This window comes from Perca flavescens, chromosome 16 (assembly GCF_004354835.1).
Source record: "Perca flavescens isolate YP-PL-M2 chromosome 16, PFLA_1.0, whole genome shotgun sequence".
Lineage (NCBI taxonomy): Eukaryota > Metazoa > Chordata > Actinopteri > Perciformes > Percidae > Perca > Perca flavescens.
The window spans coordinates 13537216-13557972 of record NC_041346.1 but is presented as its reverse complement, the minus strand read 5'-3'; the positions used below and the strand labels follow the sequence as shown (position 1 = coordinate 13557972).

Genomic DNA, 20757 nt, shown 5'->3' with positions numbered 1-20757 from the left:
GGTCTGGCAATGCGGGACTAGGGTAAGAGAAAAGAGAGTGGTATCAATCTTCTTATCTAACTCTCAGCATGAAAGCAAATAAATGCGTTTTCAAAAATGTCCAACTATTCTTTTAACGTAAATGTCAAACTCTGCCTTGGTGTTAGCACCACATGCTAATCTTCCAGCACTGTGAGGAACACGCCGCTACACTTTTTATGTTCAAAGAAACCAATGAGAAAAAAAATGAAGCCTAACAGAAAATGTACATTACATAAAGCACGCCTTTGCTTGTTATGGAGAATTGCTATTACAGTGGCATGACATTTTCAACCCAAATTGCGGCAAATAAACCTAAAATAAAAGTGACATTACGTGTATATAATCTTATTTTTTTTTCTTCTGTCTCTATCTATTTCTCTCTCACACACACAAAAAACACTTATTCATCATTCAAATCCCTGTGTGTGTTTTGAATAGTCAAATTAGCACAGGATGAAACGGTGAGATCATATTCAAACCTATTCATATTTTACTCAAACATCTGTAAGCCATGGGCAATTGTGCACCCAAACATTCCTGTTACACCCAACAACGTTCAAACTGCGTTTTCAAACTAAGAGGCTAATACAAATATTGTTCTAGTAAATGAGAATAGAAGAGGTTATGATCCTGGAGGAAGCTAAGGTTTTCTAAAGTACCTTCCTGTAATAAATATTGTCTCAATATTTGGCACAAGTCCAGACTGCTTGTTTTTATATGGTGCAGTCTGGGTAATGTCCACAGCCTGGTGCAGAGGGGTTTAAGAGACAGCGGCGATACCAAAGAGAAAGGTGAAGGTACAAGCAGGCATCATATTTAGATGACGTGGTGACATGAAACACTTTCCAGCAGAGTTTTGTATCACTTACGGCTAATTTTCAAGTTGTTATGGCCTGGTCACACCAGACATGCACAGCAAAATTCATCCGTGTGTTTTGACAAAATGTGTAGGCTTAGTTATAGAAGCTTGGTGACATAGTGACTACGCGCAGGGCAGTTACATGCTGCCAGTCCGACATGCCGCCTCTCCGACATGCTTCTATTCAGACATGCCGCTAATCCGACATGCTGCTATTGCCTAACCCTAACCCCACACCCTAACCCTAATGGAAACAAAAATTGTCGGAGTGGTTGGACGTTTGAAAACAATGGAAGTGCCGCCACTCCGACAATTAGACGTCAATTTCGGAGTGGGGGTATGTCGGAATGGATGGCGGAACCCGCGCAGGGCTAGTTGGTAAACTACTGTAGATAGCAAGCTAAGTGCTGACACGCTAGCCAGCCGGGGAACAGGCTAACACAGTCATTTTCTCTGTACAGGACGTTTACTCCCCATAGTCTTTTGTTCTCTGAACTGTTCATCATTTCATTCAATAAATGTTACTGGAGAAAGATAAAAGCTCTCTGAGCTAGCCTGCTTGCTAACTGCCAGTTATCAAGCTTCTTAGCTCAGTTGCTAATGGGAAAAAAGGTTCACAGCCTAGTCATGTAAATCCTAGTCCAAACTGTAACTCTCAAATCCTTCCTCTTTTGTAATGCAGTTTATACTCAGAGAGACAAGGTTAAATGAAAGTAGATGATGCAACATCTCCATTTTGGATTCTCCAGCTCTCTGTTCTCCCATAGGTCAGCACATTCAAGATGTGCTAGAGTTCACGTAAACTGAACCTGAGGTGAAAAATACACAGATTTACCTAATCCACTGGAATTAATTGATTTTGGTGCAACATTTAACTGTACCTGTAAATGTGAGAATAATGTGAAAATAATAGGTGTACACACAAAACATACACACAACATATAATAAAGTTAGATAAAACATAAAATAACTGACAAAATTAGTTGTGTATGTCAGTATAATTCAGTACCATCAGGGGCAAATATGTCACTGTGTACATGTGTCAAAGTGAGAAAGAAAAAAAATATTTTGATACTTTTTGCTATTTGGTTAAAAAACTACTAACCATTAATGACCTCTTCTTAAACCAGAGTTTAATTTTTTTCCTTTAAAGAAAAAAAAAAAAGGATTCTCATTATTTGCATCAGTGGCTCAGCTTCTCTCGCTGAGTTTTGAATGAATGACTATGAATGAAGACAGTGAGGAGGATTATCTTCAAGTCAGTAGCAGGCAGGGCTAAAGCAAAACTTGTGTGTGCGAGTGTGTTTGTCTGACATGTGGCAGTCTGAACAGAACGGACACGGGGATTAAAGACAGGAAACAGACTGCCGTTAAAACCCCTTTCCACATCCGTACACAAACACTCTTATATGCAAAACGTACATTTAATTTTTGCATTTGGATGCTAAAACTGTATATTTTACTGCTGCTAGCATGCACCAAGACACACAACCTGGCACCGCACTCTCGCCGTCACCTCATGTGGCAGAGACTTGACACACAAGTTGACGTCATCAATCTGACATGTTTCAGTTTGAAAAACTTTGACGGAGCCACAAACTGTGGTTACTCAGGCAACGAGCGGGGTAACTATGACTGGTGACGACAGGTAGAAACATACGTGCGGACACACACATAGAGACAAGCACATAATCTCAAAGCACACATGCATATACAGAAAGACAAACCATGCTGAAGTCATGTTGACCTGTGTCTCATACCTTTCTGTTAATTTTCCCAGAGACAACATGAAGGGCAGCTGACCAGTGATGGAGGGTACATGGGGAGGAGTGGGGAGGAGAGGAAGACAGGAGATGAATGGGGGAGGGACGAGAGGAAGCAGAGTGTCCTTGTTAATGTGACACGGTCACATTTAAGTGATTGAATTTCCTCTGTGTGAGTGTGTGTGTGTTTGTGTATGAGTGTACAGCCATGAGTCAATTGCCCAATTGTTTGACAGCCAACATGACTTGAGTTACACAACACACAACTGAAACATTTCCCCCCCTCTGTACCCGCTGGAGGCTCAAAATAAAACTCAGGGCTCAAGGTGTTAACACAATCTGACTGCCACAGTAGGCCTACAACGCAACTGAATCCTATTATGTCCTGTGTGTTGTAATATTTGTCAAGCTAGCTCTCGTCCTGTGTGCTTCCTGCTCTCATGCTGTATGAATATGCAGCAGAGAAGACGAAGATGTAAGATGTTGATTGTAACTAAACTTTCACTTAAACCTTGCGGAACCTCATGGAGGAGCTTGAACCAAACAACCATTTACATGCTTTTGCTCAGTGGGTTGAATGTCTTGCCACTTAACCAAAATGACTTGTATAATTTACTATATTTGCAATTTAACTTCTGTCTCTAGCTTACATAACCCTCACAGATATGGCAATAAGTTAGGATTTACTTATCTGTTGTCAGTTTTGAAATAAGGAGACATTTGGAGGGGCTATTGCTCTAACCTGGAAAAAAAAGGCAACCCAGCTGAAGCTGACATATGGTGGCAACATTGTTTAAACAATATTGGAGGATATGGCAATTTCCTTTGATTTAACTTTACTAATGATGGGCTAATCTTATTGATGCAGCCACCACAGCAAAAAAAAAGAAGAAAAAAAAAGTTTATTCAGGCTCCAGGCAACAATAGCACACAGCTGTGCATGTCCCTGATCTTGATGCTTTTAAGAAAATCTAGAAGAATTGGGGATTTGCACATATGTAAACAGATAAACTGTTAATGAAGGATTTTTTTTGCCATCTACCAGCTGAATCCAGTAGCAGTAGTGGTTAGGAAACAGCACTGGACCAATAACATCAAAACGCTCCATTAAAATTAATTAATTCCAGTAGAAACCAGAAGACCTGCAATAACATTTCTCTAATGGATTCCTTTATCAAATTACAGGGAAACATTGTCTGAAAGCAAACACACACTGTTTAATGTTGCCTAAAGGAAAACCAACTCCCAGTCATGTGTGAACCTGCAAACAATATCCTGCTTACAGAACTAACCTGCCAGCTGCTGTCCACACAGACACAGTGTGGACATGGTGGATCAAGCCAACTCTTCATTTTTGCCCAAACTTCTTATAAATATATTGAAGATTTGCACATTAGTTGCTGATCAGAAAATGCATGTGTGAACATAAACAGCTATTTGAACTAGCGTAAAAAATGTAGCCATATTTTGGCAAAAATATGGGTATATTAGCGTGCTGATGCTGCATAATGCTTTGAGAAGTTTTAATGGAGGTTTTGAAAGTGGGTTCTTTTTTTTAGCAGCTCACTGTAACTGTTGTGAATGTGACTACAGCTGCATAAGAGCAATGACATTTCCAGCCTACAAGCAGGGAGTGTTTGATACTAAAGACATAGAACAGATAGTTTGGAGATACAACAAATGTTTTAAATATGAATACTGCTTTTGTTTACACTTGATAGACTTGTTCATACAGTAACATCAGATCCAAGGATCATCCTTCCAAGGAAAGCATTTAGTTCACTTATTCAGTTATTTGACTCCTGATTTCCGAGGAATAATGTGATTATCAAACAGCACACCCTATCCAAATAGAGAATGTTGTTGATTTTAACTTGAGCAATATAGAAATAGCTGTATAGAAAATTGCGGGGAGTTGAATCGTACAAGGTGGGTGGGGAATTGGGTTTGAATCCATGGAACGATAAAGATACTGAGAAGAAGGCGGAGGCGAGAGACTCTGAGAAAAGCGTTTTTTTTTTTTACATCTCAGCACATACCGCCTTCTCCAGGATAAAAAATGAACACACAAATCAACTGAGAAGACTAAGGAGACAACTGACAAGCTTGCCTTTAGACGTTATAAGAAAATATTTTATTTCAATGTTATTAATTGGAAGATGTAACTTGATGCCATCTTCAAACGGTTTATAATAAATAATTGCTCTTTCTTTTGCTGGGATGTTTTTTGCCTTCTCCTGCAGATCTGTTGTTTTATTTTCTATATATATATATATATATATATATATATAGTTCATGTTTCTGTATATGTGTTATATACTATATATACTATATTACATTTTTAATAGAAATAAATAAATATTGTATGCTGGGTTTATAAGATGTGGACATAGAGACGGATGAATAACTACTTGCTGTGAAAGAACATACTGTACATGCCGAGTCAATTGTTCCTCACTACATAAAGGTAAAATTGCTCTCTGCTGTCTGAAAATCACATTCTCATTCTGCTTAATCGAATTGCACACTGTCTTCTTTTCTGCTATAGTAACTTCCAATCAGACCACTAAATATCATCATATTTATAAGTCACATTTACTGGACCTCTCAGCTAATCTCATTGTGTTGTGGCTGATTTGACATGATATTTTGCTCTTTTAAAGCATTATCCACATTGATTTTGCCATGGGTACCCATTGTCTGTTTATGCTGCAAGCAATACTGTCCATGCCCTTTGCTTTAATATGATGCCTATAAATAGCCACCCTGAAAAGAGCTACTTTTGGACAATATTTACAGAAGAGTTGGGCTGTCAGATAACGGAACTGAACTTATTGAGGGTTGCCCAAATTCTGGGAAAAAACGATAGTGAGTTATCTTTTTTTTTTTTTTGACTGCACTCTCCATATCCCATATGTCCCACTAACCAGCTTTCATTCTAGCTGCAGGGGAAATGCTTCTTCCGTCAAAATGTTTCCCACGAATAATGCCTTCAGCCTGTCACGCATTCGCTTCAACATTGTGCTTTAATGGCACTGAAACTTGTGGTTGCCGGAAACACTTGATAATATGTTGGGCCTCTTGTCTCGTTTGTTGTCTACTGCTGGGAATGTTAGCCATCTCCATTGTACTTGAATTTGACCTTGTTTATCACATTCAGGAAGACACTATGTGGGCAGGATTTAATACTTAATTCTTTCTTCAAAGCCTGAAACCATCCAAACCCCAGGAGGAAGTTATCACTGGAAAGTACTGGAACTCACAGTCCACCTCCTACTTATTCCACCAGTAGCAGCCAAACACTAAGCCCATTCTTCAGTTTCTATGGAAATGTGTTTTTCTTTTTGAGAGAGTTTCGCTGTTACTACTCATGTTCTAACTGCTGTAACTGTGCAAAGACAAACATCTCCTCCTACACTCCCACTGGGATATGTTCTGAGGGGGTAAAAACCGCATGGAGAACACAGTGATGTACAGTAGCAGGGAATTAAGACATTCCCTGCAGGGGTCCTGAGATATCGTGTTCAAAAGAATGGGACGGACAGAGGGGACAACCCAAAAACATAATGCCTCTGTAATGTTGTCGCCGGCGCTGGGGCATACCAATAGCGGACAGTTACATATTTTTCCGAATTGTAAAGTACATCCTAGTATTGTAAATGGGACTATTTATATTATTATGACTTGTGAGTTTGAGGTAGTTAAGAGTGACACCTTTCTTTGAAATTTAGCTACTTACACTGCTCTTGTTATTATTACAGTGCGCTTATATAATCCCATTTCTCCATACTGCTCATTGCCACAATTTACCAATATACCAGTAATCGCTCATCTCTGCTGAGTGTGCCTTTTAACTGTGCCTTTGATTCAATCATCTGTTCTACCAGCGTGCTTCTTTAGTGATGCAACTACTGTTTTATGAATGTATCATAAACTATATAGAGTTAAGTACAGGTATCTGTGGAATAATAGAAGCACAGTCTGCGAGCTAGTTGAGACAGACTTGCCTTGCCTGCAACACTAACAGACACGACACAATCTACTTGCTGTGACGTATTTCTAATCCACCATTTAAAATAGGGCAAAGTATTTACTGTAAGTCTGCAATGCTTTGATCAGTCTTATGTTCAGCCATGCCAGGTGCACCTGAAAACTCTGCTACCACTACCGCTAGTACGTCATAAGCCATACCTCCCCAGTACCCTGGGGAAAACGTATTAATCATCACTCCCCAAATCGGCTGTAAGGAGTGACAAGGTCAGAGTCTATAGCCAAATATTGGCTGTATATATTCTGCATTCATATAATTATCCATTCCACATTAGTTGGCTGACTTAAATAAGGAAAGTTTAAAAGATTGCAGTAAACTCAGGATGACGCATGACTATCACCCATTTCTAAACTCTGCAATTCTATTAGATAACATTATATATGAAATAATGTGTGATTGTATCACCCAAAAATATTCATGGTCAGGAGTGAAAAAGGGACTATTACAAAAGTGGCCTGACCTCTTAATTCAAACTGTGTGAGCACGGCTAATGCTGTGGAAGAAACAGGACTGCTATTGTTGTCTCTATATCTGAGCGTGTTGGGAAGCCAGCTTTCCTAATAGCTGAGGATAAACATACTTTTTACAGAGCTCTGTAACACCAAGCAAACGACACAGATTGAGGCTAAGAATGCAGTCTGGATGGTGCCCTGGTCTGACCAAGATTTATGATATTTTAAGCAATTTAATTCAGGGAGTGGAAGTTAGTTGTCCAGTATGTCTAAAAGTGAATGGAAATTAAAATGCATATAATAATAAATCTCATAAAAGTAACAAAAGTTTGATTTAAACCAGGAACAATCTGATCAAGCAATAAGTAAATAACAATACCCATCTGGTAAAATTACATAGCAACACATCTACAACCAGGAGGTAGTTTGATATTTAAATAGTGCAGTGGAAAGGCAAGGGATACATTCCCCTTTACAACCCAATCTCAAACAGTTTGGACATTTACTTTGATGTTACCGAAGATGTATATCTTTAAAAACAGGTCATGAATATAAACTTTCATTTAAAAAAAAAAAAAAAAAAAAAGGTAAATGATTTCCTAAAACAGCTGGGCACTGTAATTTTTAGCAAACGTTACTCAAACATTTACAAAGAGTAAATAGTGCATTTGTTGGGGACTATTTTCAGGGGCAGATTAATACACATTTGGTGGGCTGGTAAGTATTTACAGCTTCAGGACAGTGTAGGATTGACTCAAAATAAACTACTGTGCCAGTGCCATGGTAATGAAGGAACACGTCACCCAGTGCAATGGTGTGTCTCACTGATGTTTCTAATCGTTTTTGGACACAATGGTGCTCTATGACCAAAAGGAATACTATATATCAGGATTTGAATACACAGTTGTTGGTTTGGTTCTTTTGCTAACGATAAGAAAAATATATTGCCTTAGACAGCCTCATTTTTTAATGCCCAGTCTTTATTGTTACTAACAATGAAAACATGTTGTAATATATACAAATATAAAGACACTGAGCAGCAGCACATACTAATAGCTATTAGTGACTTCAGCATAACAATACAGTTGTTAAATGTTGACTTTTCATTAAACTTTGCCTCTCCTAGACAACTTCTTTTCTCTCCTCTCCTCTGACCTCTCCCTTCACCTCCCCTTCTTCCTCCCAAGCGGACGTCACCGGAGACAGGGCCATTACCCCAGCAGCTAAAAACAGGTCAAGTGTTGTTCCATGATGCCGAAATGAATGACTGCAGTCCCAGAGAGAGGAGAGGGGGAGAAATGGAGGGGAGCGACATGAGAGACAGAGGAGGAGGACGAGTGGTTAAAAGTGTTTAAAAGAGTATGTCAATTAGAGAGGGAGTAGGGAGTTTGGAGAGGGATGCTTTTACTCAACTCTACTCCCAAGCACTCATGCGACTGCCGTGTTTCCTAACCATCTCTCACATTACAATTGCAACATCATGGAACAAGACTTGATTGTAATTGTGAAATTATAATAAGAGTCACAAAAGGATGACAGCTAGTCCAGAAATAGTCTGAATGCTTAGTAAACCGGTGCGTTATTTGTGTGTCAGAAGCATCTAGGTCAAGATAATGTCTATGCTAATGCATGACAATGAATTTGTCCAATACTTTGGTTTATAAATAAATACCTGCAAAACTAACGACATTCATTAGCCTCAGCTGTACGTTATGTTTAGTGCTAATTAGCTAATGTCAGCATGCTTAACTAAGATGGCATTGTAAACATTGTACCTGCTAAACATCAGCCAGTTAACATTGTCAGTCATGCGGACATAAGAAATAGGCTCAAAGCATCACAGCCCTTCTTAATTCAAAAATAAATGTAGGCCATATTATCTGAATACGAAAGTCAATGTTCAATTTCAAATTCATAAAGGCTCTAACATAAAGGCATTCACTCTCTGACTTCAGTGCTGTCGACTGAGGACATAAACTATGCAGTAGATCGTAAGCTGTGTCCGCACATCCATCGACTTCCTCAACAAGTCACAGGAAGTTCATTAATATTCTACGGGCGACCTGAAACTCAACTGATGTTACTGTATAACCAGAAACTAGCTCACTACTTCTGTCTGTCAGAGGCTCTCAAATCAAGAGATATAGGTCGACGAATGATTTTATACATATATTTGGCAGAGTGCTGTGCTCCTGAGAGCTCCCTGATGAATCTGAGCTGCAGCACGGAGTTCAGCAGCACAGGGAAGATAAATTAAACAGTGCTTGATGGCACCTCAGTGACTAATAGCTTTTTCTTCCTGCTTGTCTGGGCACAGACAAACACAGTAAGCAGCAAGGAGTTTGTGTGCTGCATTGACAGACACATTCTTGTGCGTTTATGTGAGTGTGTCTCTGTGTGTGTACAATGACAGCTCACTAAACCCCCTTCCCAGTGTCTTTCAGCTCCAATATCAGCTCCAAATGTTAGCGTGTCTGGCTAATTAGCTTATGGCCTGAAGTAATAATGCTAACATGAATGTTAGTTGCCAGGCCAAAGAGCATGTCATAAACTAACTTCTTTATTAGTGGGGTTACCAGTTACGTTGGGAAAAGTTCCATTCAGCAAAGCAAAAGTTAGCATGTTAGCAAACACTCATTTTTTTATTGCAGATCTAATGTAGAATGCGTGTGTTTATAGTACTGTACACTCTATTATCACCAGTCGACTTTAAGTCTACTGGGTCTATAAAAACTGTGCTGGGTGCGTGTATCACACATTTTTTACGGTGACTACTATTTGGTTGTATGTGGCAGGGTTGGGCGGTGGGCTTTTCCTGCCTTTACTTCCTGTTGTATACCCTATTAAAGGCCAACAGTCCACCGGGAGTGGACAGATAGAACAGTCATGTGGTAATTAGCTCCGCTCATTAAAACTGACCTCAGGCTTTGTTCTGCCATCTGGATACACTGTCCTACCTCCTGTTAGACGTGTGTGTGTGTGTGTGTGTGTGTGTGTGTGTGTGTGTGTGTGTGTGTGTGTGTGTGTGTGTGTGTGTGTGTGTGTGTGTGTGTGTGTGTGTGTGTGTGTGTGTGTGTGTGTGTGTGTCCGTCCGTCCATTCCAATATGATTTCCTTTTTCTCACAATCCTGGATGGAAAATGAGTAACCTGTAGTGTACAGTTTATTTCTAAACATCTATCTATTGATCTATCCCTTCATACAACATGTGCATACAATGTGAGATGTATTGAATATATAATATTGTGCACATAATACAAATTTAAGCTTCACACACACACACACACACACACACACACACACACACACACACACACACACACACACACACACACACACACACAGTCTAAAAAAAGCTGCATTTTGTTATAATCTACACGCAAGAAAGAAAACATCCGTCGCTTTTGCTCATCACATTCTTGAAATTAATCAACATTACATTCACAAGAGCAAGTTTAGTATAGCCATTGTTTGTGGCTGCATGGTCAGCTGATTTTTAAATTATGTTTTAAAATGTGAAGGGGCAGACTACAAGAAGGCACACAGATAGTCGGTTTAGCCATCAGTAAAGGACCATAATCTGCATGAACGTAATCGAACGTAATCGATTACAAACGTAAATTCCCAGATTTACAGGGAGTTATGTGCAGTGATTACCAGTAACTGACATATCAAACCATACTATAACACATCATGCTATACTATAACATCACGAATCGCTCTCGCCTGTCGTACATTGTTGCGAGGAGGACCGGCAGCTAACGGACAAGTGCAGGATGAGCAGTGAGTCATCCCACTCTGTTCACTAGAACCCTGTTTTCTGCCAGATCTTGTGTGATGTATGTTTGCAAGTGTGCGTGTGTGTGTGTTTGTGTGTGTGTCAGTGAGAGACGGAGAAACAGAGACAACGGCTGAGTGAGACAAGTAAGAAATATGCACGTCTGCAGCAGAATTCATTGTGTATAGGAGGATGTATAGTTGTGTGTGCGAGAGAGCAGCAAAGAGAACACAGTAGGTTTATTGAGCAGCTCTCTGCAGGACAAAAACATCTTTCTGAGACACATGCCTATGGCTGATTACAGAGAGTGCAGGCAGCATTAACAGCATAGCTCACATTTCAGTTACACACCCCAGGCTGCATTCACACTGTAGCCTAACATGTTCCAGTTCAGATTGAACATATTCCTGCTGCTGGGATAGGACTGCAAGTATATAAAATACAGCATTAATGATGCTATATGTTTATTTCTGTAAATGGGGCAACTTAACTGTAACTGTATTTATTTTTAAAAGAAAATGAAAGACCTATCTTTTTAGAGTAATGTCACAGCCTTAGTTTTTAAGTTTACATATTTTTTTTATCCCTGCTGTGTATATTTTATTGTATTCTATTGACATTTCTTTCTGGATTTTTTTAAAAACATTGTTTTATTGTTGTAATTTTGAGTCTTGCAATTTTTTATTTATTGTTGTTTATTTTTTTTCTATTTTGTCTGTTTTTATTTTTGCCATGTGAAGCACTTTGGGCTGCATGTTTGTATGAAAGATTCTATATGAATAAAGTTGAGTTGAGTTATTTCTTGTCTATTTCTATGCTATTTTATTTGATTTTATTATACTTGAATGGGGTTTACTGGAGAATAGTAATTTGTTATGTCTTAGAATTAACTTTCAATCTTCTCTTTTAGATGCTATGTGGGGGAAAGCAATTAGAGAACATGTTTTCGTTTTATGTAGCTACTAACTGCTAGCTGCTCCAAATGTTTTGGCTTGTGAAACCCTAAAATGAATTGTGACCCCTGATCACTGGTTATGCTCTTTCTTAGATAGTGACATCTGAAGGACCTTTATAGGCCTGAGGAAGCAGAAGTGAAAAACTAAATTTTCTTTTTTCTTATTCCTTGAATCTTCCCAACACCTATGAGATCTATTTTAGGAGGCCCTGACCCTTAAATTGGGAACCACTACAATTTAAAATAACAGAATATTTCATCTGTAAATTTGACAGAATACAGAAACGGAAGCAGCAACAATAAATTACTCCAAATGTAATTTTTTTTTTACTAAAAATATAGCACATAAGCTCATAAAAGAACAATGTAGCATGATAGTAAGATGTTATAGTAACATTACATGAAGTAAGACACTGTCTCGTACGTCAAATCAGAAAGACATTCAACAATTACAGCCTTCAAATGACTATGAAAGACAAATGCAAACGTACACACTATATAATAAAACGAATGTGTACCACACTTGAATATTAATAAATTATTAGTTACAAATAAAAAAAAATGTTTATCTATGAGGCAGACACATAATGAGTGTAGTTTAGTTTATGATTCATGGGCTAAAAATCATTCAGGTTACAAAGGTTATTTAAACTGTAGCTCTCAAACGCCTTCTGGCATTATTTGCATGTGATTCAGATGGTATGTGTATCACTGCCAACCGCTTTCAAAAATAACCAGGTTAGCGTGTGCAAGTGTGTGTGTGTTTGTGAGACTTGCATACTGAAGTCAGTGTCGGTATGACGAACTGTTGCTAAGCAGTGGTGGTTGCTAGGTGGTGGAAGGGGGAGGGGAGACAGGTTTGCAGTTAGGTAGGGAATCTGAGGGCTTACCTCTGCGTGCAAGTATGTGTGTGTTTGTGTGTGTGTGTGTGTGTGTTCCCTTGGATTTATTTGATTTAAATAGTGATGCTGCAGTGTGGTAAAAAGAAATGTGATTTCTCACCGCATAAAAGCTGCAGTTTTGGAAGTAATTTCAATTTCTGTTCACAGCTAATTCCACCACGACAAAAAGGAAGGTGTACCTCAATTCACCCTAGAAGCAACATCTGATGTATAAGACAGGTTCATCTTGTGGATCTGGTGAATCTTTTTAAACTGTAATAAATGACCCATTAAAAAACAGACCAGACTAAATGCTTGTCTTCTGTCGCAGATTCATGAAGCAAAGCTGCGGAATATCTGGCAGAGAACACAGAGTGAAACCAGTACACTCCTCGGCTTTCCCCAGGACGATTACTGAATTATACGCAGCAGGGAAAGCCTCACAGTTTGCTGGCTTCCCTGTGTGTGTGTGTGTGTGTGTGTGTGTGTGTGTGTGTTCACATATTTTCCAGCTTGTTCTGCACATTCTAGACAGGCATATGTGGCCTCTAGCTACAGTCTTTAATGCTCATATCTTTTTTTCCCCCTTTTTCTTTTAATTTATAAGCAGGTACATCACCAAACATACTGTGCATCCCCTAGTTGGTGTCGCTCCTGTCAGATCTGGTCAGATCCAGTCGGGTAAAAGAGATGGTGGGGGGGTTAGCGGGGCGAGACACAGGCAGCCATTTGTACTCAAGGTCCTGTGATGGAGGGTCCAAACACCAGTCGTAGTGCTTTAACAGGTACATGCACGCTTCCTGGCAGCAAAACAAGAAAAGGAAGAGTTTTTCTGAATGTGTTGTAACTTCAGTGTCTTTGCTGCACCGAGATAAACGTAGCTTACTTTCTGCTTGACAGATGATATTTAGAGTTAAGAGCAGTGGGGGTGGGAGTGACAATTTCCTAATTTTATACCAGTGCAAAAACAAAATGTTAAACCAGAAGGCACTTGGCAGAGCGAGAGCTTCCGCCAACGCTGAAGAAGTCTTCAACGTGTGAAGCTACAGCCTCCATAACACTTTCTTTGTATGTTGTTTTCAAGATTTGAAAGTAGGAATGCAACGCAACACCTTTCAGCAGCCAAGTCGAAAGGGAACATTAGGCTGACTCAAATCACAAACACTTTCTTGATATCTGTGCTCATTTGACCATCTAGCAGAGCTCAATAAGAGGCTTTCTTTTTTTAAGATTATTTGTTGGGCATTTTAGGCCTTTATTGTTATAGGACAGCTGAAGACATGAAAGGGGAGAGAGAGGGGGAATGACATGCAGCAAAGGGCCGCAGGTCAGAGTCAAACCCACCTCTGCTGCGTTAAGGAGTAAACCTCTAATATATGGCCGTGCGCTCTAATAGGTGAGCTACCCAGGCGCCCAACAATGAGAGCTTTCTAAATGTGTAAAATTTTCATTTTTCTTTATTTAAATTAATATTACACTCTCGACTCCAATCACCTTTGTGTAAATGTTGAACAATGGTACCACACGACAGCAAACGGCTGATTCCACAGTATTTTGTTCTACATAGTAAGTGCACGCAGAGCTCCATGGTTGGTGATACTATAGCCAGCATTCCCCATTGGCTGATTGTCAGCCACAGAGCAATCACATTCACCAGTAACAGCCAGTCGCCCCACCTCCTTCCACTTTTTGAATGAAGATTTTCCTGATAGAGGGGGAGGAGCAGGATGAATGAAACAGGGATGGAGGAAGGGAGGCAAGAAGTGAAGGAATTGGGGAAGGATGATGATGTGGGGGTGGGAGGGAGGAGGGAAAGGATGAAGCAAGGAGGCGATGAGTCACATCTCTGACCTAGATCCCTGCGGTCTACTTTTTACTCTGGTCACGACCTCCGGTTTGTGTGTGTGTGTGTGTGTGTGTGTGTGTGTGTGTGTGTGTGTGTGTGTGTGTGTGTGTGTGTGTGTGTGTGTGTGTGTGTGTGTGTGTGTGTGTGTGTGTGTGTGTGTGTGTGTGTGTGGAAGTGGTGGTATGTGCAAGTGGTCAGTCTGCTGAGAGCCAGACACACTTTACAGCCAAATGGTGTGGTCTTAAAGCGAAAAAAAGAAAGATAAGGTTCAACGTGGACATCATTTGGCAAAACCAACCATAACAAGTTGATAGATAGAGTGTATATCTCTTGTACATTATCACATAGCGGAGTTGGGTCATGCTGTTCAATGTTGCTGATAGCAATATTTACGAATGGACTGAGAGAAATCTTCAGCTGAAAGACGGAGCAGGGTTGACCTCGTTACTATGGATCTGTACATCATCTTTCTGAATTTATTTTATCAGTGATTGGTTGACAGTTGACCGGCCTGTGTCAAGGAGTGTGAAAAGGAACTAGACTGGAAAAAGAGAGAAGCAAGAGTATGAGAGCAATGTAGTGCCTACTTTGTCCCATTTATGCCACTCGTTTAAGCAATAAGGAACAATAAGTAGTAATAGAATAAGTAATCTAGTTTTAAATTAGATATGATTGTCCTGCTGAACAATCAGGAGAGCTGAATGAGAGAGCAGATCATCAAACCGCTTTGAGCTTTTCACCTGCGCTCCTATCAGCTCAACATTAACAATGACTCATGAGTGTGTGTGTGTGTGTGTGTGTGTGTGTGTGTGTGTGTGTGTGTGCGTGTGTGTGTGTAGGATTGAGTCATTCCTCACATTTGCATTACAGTAAGGATAGCTTGCAGTAACACGCCCATCTATATTATATTTGTATGCATATGTTGCTTTTGTTGCTCTTTAACAATCTGGGAAGAAAGAGAGAATATGTTTTAGTGACCGTTATTTACCTTTTAGGTTAAATAATGTACAGTATTTTATATGTTAGCTAACAGTCTGACTCAATGTGTCTGATGTGGACTGCTGAAATGAGCCTCTCATTGGCTTATTGGTGCAATCTGCTTTCTTCCCTTACACAAACATAAACACACTGACCTGTCAATAAGAATAGATGTTTAGCAATGCGTATCTACAGTATAACACTGTTCCAATAAAAAACGCTGTGAACTTGTTTAGGGTGTTGTCTGTGGTTTCGTCTCAAAGATTCCATATAGTAAAAAAGTGGGATTTTAATGTCTTTTTTATTATAAAGCAGGTCGAGGTGCTACATAAATACTGTGAAAGTATCATACACTCAATCCATGGAGAAATGCAAACAGCCCGTATTCAGAAACTATACCTTTAAATGAGCCATCAGGACTTTTGTTGTGATGTCACAACTATCCTATACTATGTATACTGTAGGTAGAAAGTGACGCTACAGTGCTGTTACAGTCATTCCCTGGCTGCAATAATGGTGCAGAGACTGTAAGAGCGCAGATGCGGAAGACCCAGGAAATGCTGACCAATTAGAGCAAACTGGGCTTTTTCAGGAGGGGGCTTAAAGAGACAGGCACTAAAATGGAGCGTTTCAGACAGGTATATTCAAACAACAAAGTAAAATTGAGTTTTCTGAACATTAAAGTATGTAAACGTGTTCTAGTAAAAACCCAAAATAAACGTTGAAACCTGAAAATTAGCATAATATGGGACCTTTAAAACTTTTACCCTCTCACTGTGTTTTTTTCTTCAAAGTCAATTGGACAACAATCAACAATCTCTGTGTACTGCCGTACATCCAGATGAATTGTGCCAGTGCCCGGAGGTCCCTGTTAACCCGCCCAACTCATTCTGCTGGATAACTGGCTTCAAGTTTTCCTTTTAGCGTTTAGCTTAGCACAGCGCCATTGAAATCATAGAGAACACAGTCAGCTCTGCCCTCTTGTCCAAATATGGTCACTTCTAACAAACTATTTCAAACCCGCTCACTGTAGTTGTTTTCAGGTTGGTGTCACCCTCAACTCCCCAGTGTCCAGGCTCACAGCACAATAAATCTCTCTCCTTCCTGTGTGTGTGTGTGTCTCCTGAGTATATAGGCAATGGTGGCTATAGTGAGTGCTGCTGTGGGGACTAGCAGGTGGTTTAAACAGACAGTCTGTACTTGGGCTCTCCATCTGTTATCTCTAACACACACACACACACACACACACACACACACACACACACACACACACACACACACACACACACACACACACACACACACACACACACACACACACACACACACACACACACACACACACACACACACACACACACAAGCATTTCATCATTCCCATGAGCAGTGCTCATGGTTCACCTTTCTCTGTTTTTTTTACATTAGTTATCAGTCATCGACAGTTACAGCAGTGTTGTGGCTTCGTCCGTTAGCAGGCCTTCTACAAATAACTAATAAGGGTTTTCCCAGAAACTTATCAATTTTCACTTTCCTCTTGATTGCAAATTCCCATTTTTTCTCATATTAGTGAACATATTCAAATATAAATAAATATAATCTATGCAGTGTATACTATCCAGTGTTTCCTCTAGGATTTTTTTTAGCAGTGGGGGCAGATCTGTCGGAACCCCCCCCCCAAATGTTTTACGTATTAAACAGAGCTGACTCTTCACAAACAAATATATTTATTCACCACTATTCACACACAATGAGGCATATTTTCATTTTGTTTGGATTGAACTGTATTTTTGAGGAACTGTAGGTCTAGAAAAATAATTTTACAAGAAATTCTTCATAGGGAAACCAAAACCAAAACCCAAAGTAGGCTATAGTATGAAACCATTCATAATGAAACTAATTGCATATTTGCCTCAGTGGGAAAGTTGGCAGCCTTGCTGTGTGCATTTGATTTTTCTTGGCTTTTGGAAAAATAACTCCAAGGCTGGTTATAGGGGAATTCAGAAAGAGTTGGCCCATTAATGCTGAGTAGCATACATGCTGCTAGATGGTCCCCTGTGGCCTGTTCCTTAACACTAGAACGGCCAGGACGGTCATTTTGACCGTTTTGAAATGTATGTGTGTAATAACTTTGCTAAATAAAAAAATACAATCTTGCTGGTACCTGACTTTTCCTAAAAGAGTCTGTATTTTCATTTAAAATTGTTTTTAGGCTATATACATTACACAAAAGGCGGTGGTTGAAGATGCATCTTGGTTGCTTAGTAATAATCACAGTCTCTGTCAGAGAAACATAACTAGCGGTCTCGAGTAACAAGTGTGGGCATCACCAATGGGCCGAAGGTAAAGCCAGAGTCGGTAACGTAGGCTACGGTGTGGATGGACTCTGTTCTGAATCAGAAGAAAAGCACCGCGCGCTCACTCTGTGAAAGGTGCGGTACACGTAGATGGCCGGTAGCTGTCTACGTGTTCATATAACTTTATACATGCTACAACTGGCTGGAATCATTGCACACATCCTCTCTAAGGAGTGCACCAGCTGTAAAATGTCCCAGAGGAAGTTCATGCAGCAACTGGGAGAGGAGCTAAGAGTGGAGTTTATGGATGAAAAAAAGGGAAGTGGCGAACGGTCCGAGCAGTGCTGCGCACCACAGCAGACACCAGTTATTTGGCTATGTTGAATGAATTTCCCCCAATATGTTTCGGGACATGAATGTATGAAATAATCACGGTTTAGCCTACTATGCCATGATATAATATCAAGGGCGTTGTATTGAATCAACAGCCACGTGAAATTTAGCTAGCAGGTGAAGGTGAAACTAAATTGTGCAAGAACTATAGACTAATACAGGCTTAAATGAACTGACAATATAAGTTATATGACTTTCTCAAGGATGCACACATGCCATCTCAAACGGGTCCTCCGGAGAGCCTGTCTCTTTTTTCTTTCTCCCTTTTCTCAAAGTGGCACGCGTGCCCACTCGCGTTGTGAAGCGCGTGTCCGCGCTATTCTCCTACTCTCTAACAATCACGGCTGATAGACGGCTTTTTGTACATTTCTGTAACCGTGGCGGAAGAAATCTAACTGTGGTGGACCGCCACTTGCCAATCAACATAGAGGAAACACTGCTATCTCCCATAATAATATTTGAATTCATACAGATGTTATACCTTCAAACATAATAAATCTTCAATAAATTAAATGATGAGAGCCTTTGTACAGTTTTTGTTCAAACAACATGCAGAAAATAGGATGAATGATTTTAATGAATATATTGAATTAACATCCATAACTGTGATGTGACAATCTAAATAAAAGACTTCTCAGGTTGGCAGGTTTAATTAAAAATGCATTATGTACATTTTTGTTAATAAAGGGGAGTTTAGTTACAGTATATAGGTTAATTTACCATGGACAAATGAGGAAAACTGGTTGCCTCCATCTCACAACAGTGACCTTTTTCCTGCTATAGCACTATTTCTACAAATATAGACCATATTCGACATCAGCTCTGTTGCATCCTCTCCTCATTCCTTGAAAAGAATAAACACATTGGACGTTTTTTTTTGTGACTCAGTCCAGTAGACTTCCCACAAAATGTGACTCAGAAGCATAAAAATAAAAAAAATGAAAAATGCAGAGCTAAGGCTGCTGAACCACAAATGTCTCAACATCTCAGCATTTGAACTTCTTCTTTGTGTCCGTTTCTCTGGCTGAACAACATTAATTAAAGCAACATTAAGTCCGAAAGCAATTAAAAAAAAAAAAAAAAAAAGACAACCTTCGGTCAATCTTTTACCTTATTTGCTCAAAAAGACTGTGGCACTAATGAGATTGGTGTGTGAGTGCATGTATGTATTTATGTGTGTTTAATGAGCAAATAAATGGACTCACCTTAAGGAAGACATCAGTAAGTTTAGTTCCAATACAGCTTCTAGGCCCGTTGCCGAACGAACACAGGTAGTGCTCCTGGCCTGCATTCCTGCACATGCAAAAACATAGTTACATGGTTACACACAAATGCAAAATGTGTGCAAAGAAACCAGAGATGCAGATATCAGTATGTGGACAAAACTTCAATAGTTGGAGGAACACAAAACTTTTCTTCAACTCAGAGCGCTAATGCATGTATTGTTCAACCGGACTGGATTTGAATTCCATTTAGTCGGCCCCTCAGCAGAATAATGACCACCTTTATGAGTCTGTTGCGTGCGTTTAACAAATAAGTCAAAGAAGGCGCTGTTATCCACAGGCTGACCATCAGGTCTGACATCATATGATGGTAACATGATGGGCAGACGTCACGTCTCTCAATCAATGATAGGACCTGAATGGTGGCCAGTGGTCACTGATGATCACATAAGTAAACCTTGTTCATATGTCTTTTAGAAATGAATGCAGACGTGAATGCAAATCTGGCAGTGTGGGGATAGAGAATGTCTTTAACGCAAACAACAGCGCTCTGTTTTGGATATTTAAATGTTTCACTTGTCTGAAATACAACTGTGATATTGTCTGGGTCTGTGTCCGTTCATTTCTTCATTGGTGTACTTGCATCTTATACTGGCAGGAATGTGTGGCACGCATGATACAAACAAAACAGGGATCGAAATTGCTCCTTAGTGTTTCTAGTGGTCAAAAACTCAGAACTGGAAATGCATCTTTTAACACCACCCTGACTCCTTGCTAGTTCCAGCTGACCTCTGACCTCTGAGGCATGAGAGCCAATGAAATAATACTTAATATTTCTCTTTGGAGCATCAAGAGAAAATCATGCAGACTCTTGACAGAATGACTAAACTGTCTGAAGGTGACAACATAATGTGGGCCTGAATCAGTCATACCTCAACACTTGTTCTCTGTCTGACTCTCTCGCCATACCTGCTGTAACTTTACTGCTGTATATCTAAAAATATACAAACAAATAAAGGGAAAGGTTGTTCCAGCCGATAGGTTTGTCATGAGCCTGCTAATGCAGGCCATCTCTCCCCTCTCACTACTAATGCATCCTGTCTTCCCGAAACCTGAGCTCTGATTAAAGGCAAACAGGAAGCATTAGTGGTGTGTATAGTCTGGGTCTAGTGTGTGTAGGGGGCTTTGTGTGTGCGAGAGTTAGAGACACGAGCGAAAGGGAGAATATTAGTGTTCTCTGCTGCATCTGTCTAATGGTTTAATA

General features: G+C 39.8%; 2 protein-coding genes across 7 annotated transcripts in view; both read right to left on the bottom strand.

Annotated features, from left to right (window-relative positions):
• The window catches only part of dusp4 (dual specificity phosphatase 4), a 28080-nt gene extending 14673 nt beyond the window's left edge, over nucleotides 1-13407 (bottom strand). The window contains exon 1 of the mRNA XM_028601318.1: nucleotides 13388-13407. The gene's annotated coding sequence lies outside the window, so the exon portion shown is untranslated. The remainder of the gene's footprint in view (nucleotides 1-13387) is intronic.
• Nucleotides 12193-20757, bottom strand: part of LOC114570770 (putative cytochrome P450 120) — an 84893-nt gene continuing 76328 nt past the window's right edge. For 5 of the 6 annotated variants that reach the window (XM_028601315.1, XM_028601317.1, XM_028601312.1 and 2 more), the window contains 2 exons: nucleotides 19476-19563; nucleotides 12193-13559 (listed from right to left, as the gene is read on the bottom strand). In XM_028601315.1, the coding sequence (XP_028457116.1) occupies nucleotides 13398-13559; nucleotides 19476-19563 (250 nt within the window). In that variant the 3' untranslated portion in view covers nucleotides 12193-13397. Of the gene's footprint in view, nucleotides 13560-18922; nucleotides 19115-19475; nucleotides 19564-20757 lie in introns of those variants that run through there. The other variant, XM_028601314.1, reaches the window with a different exon arrangement.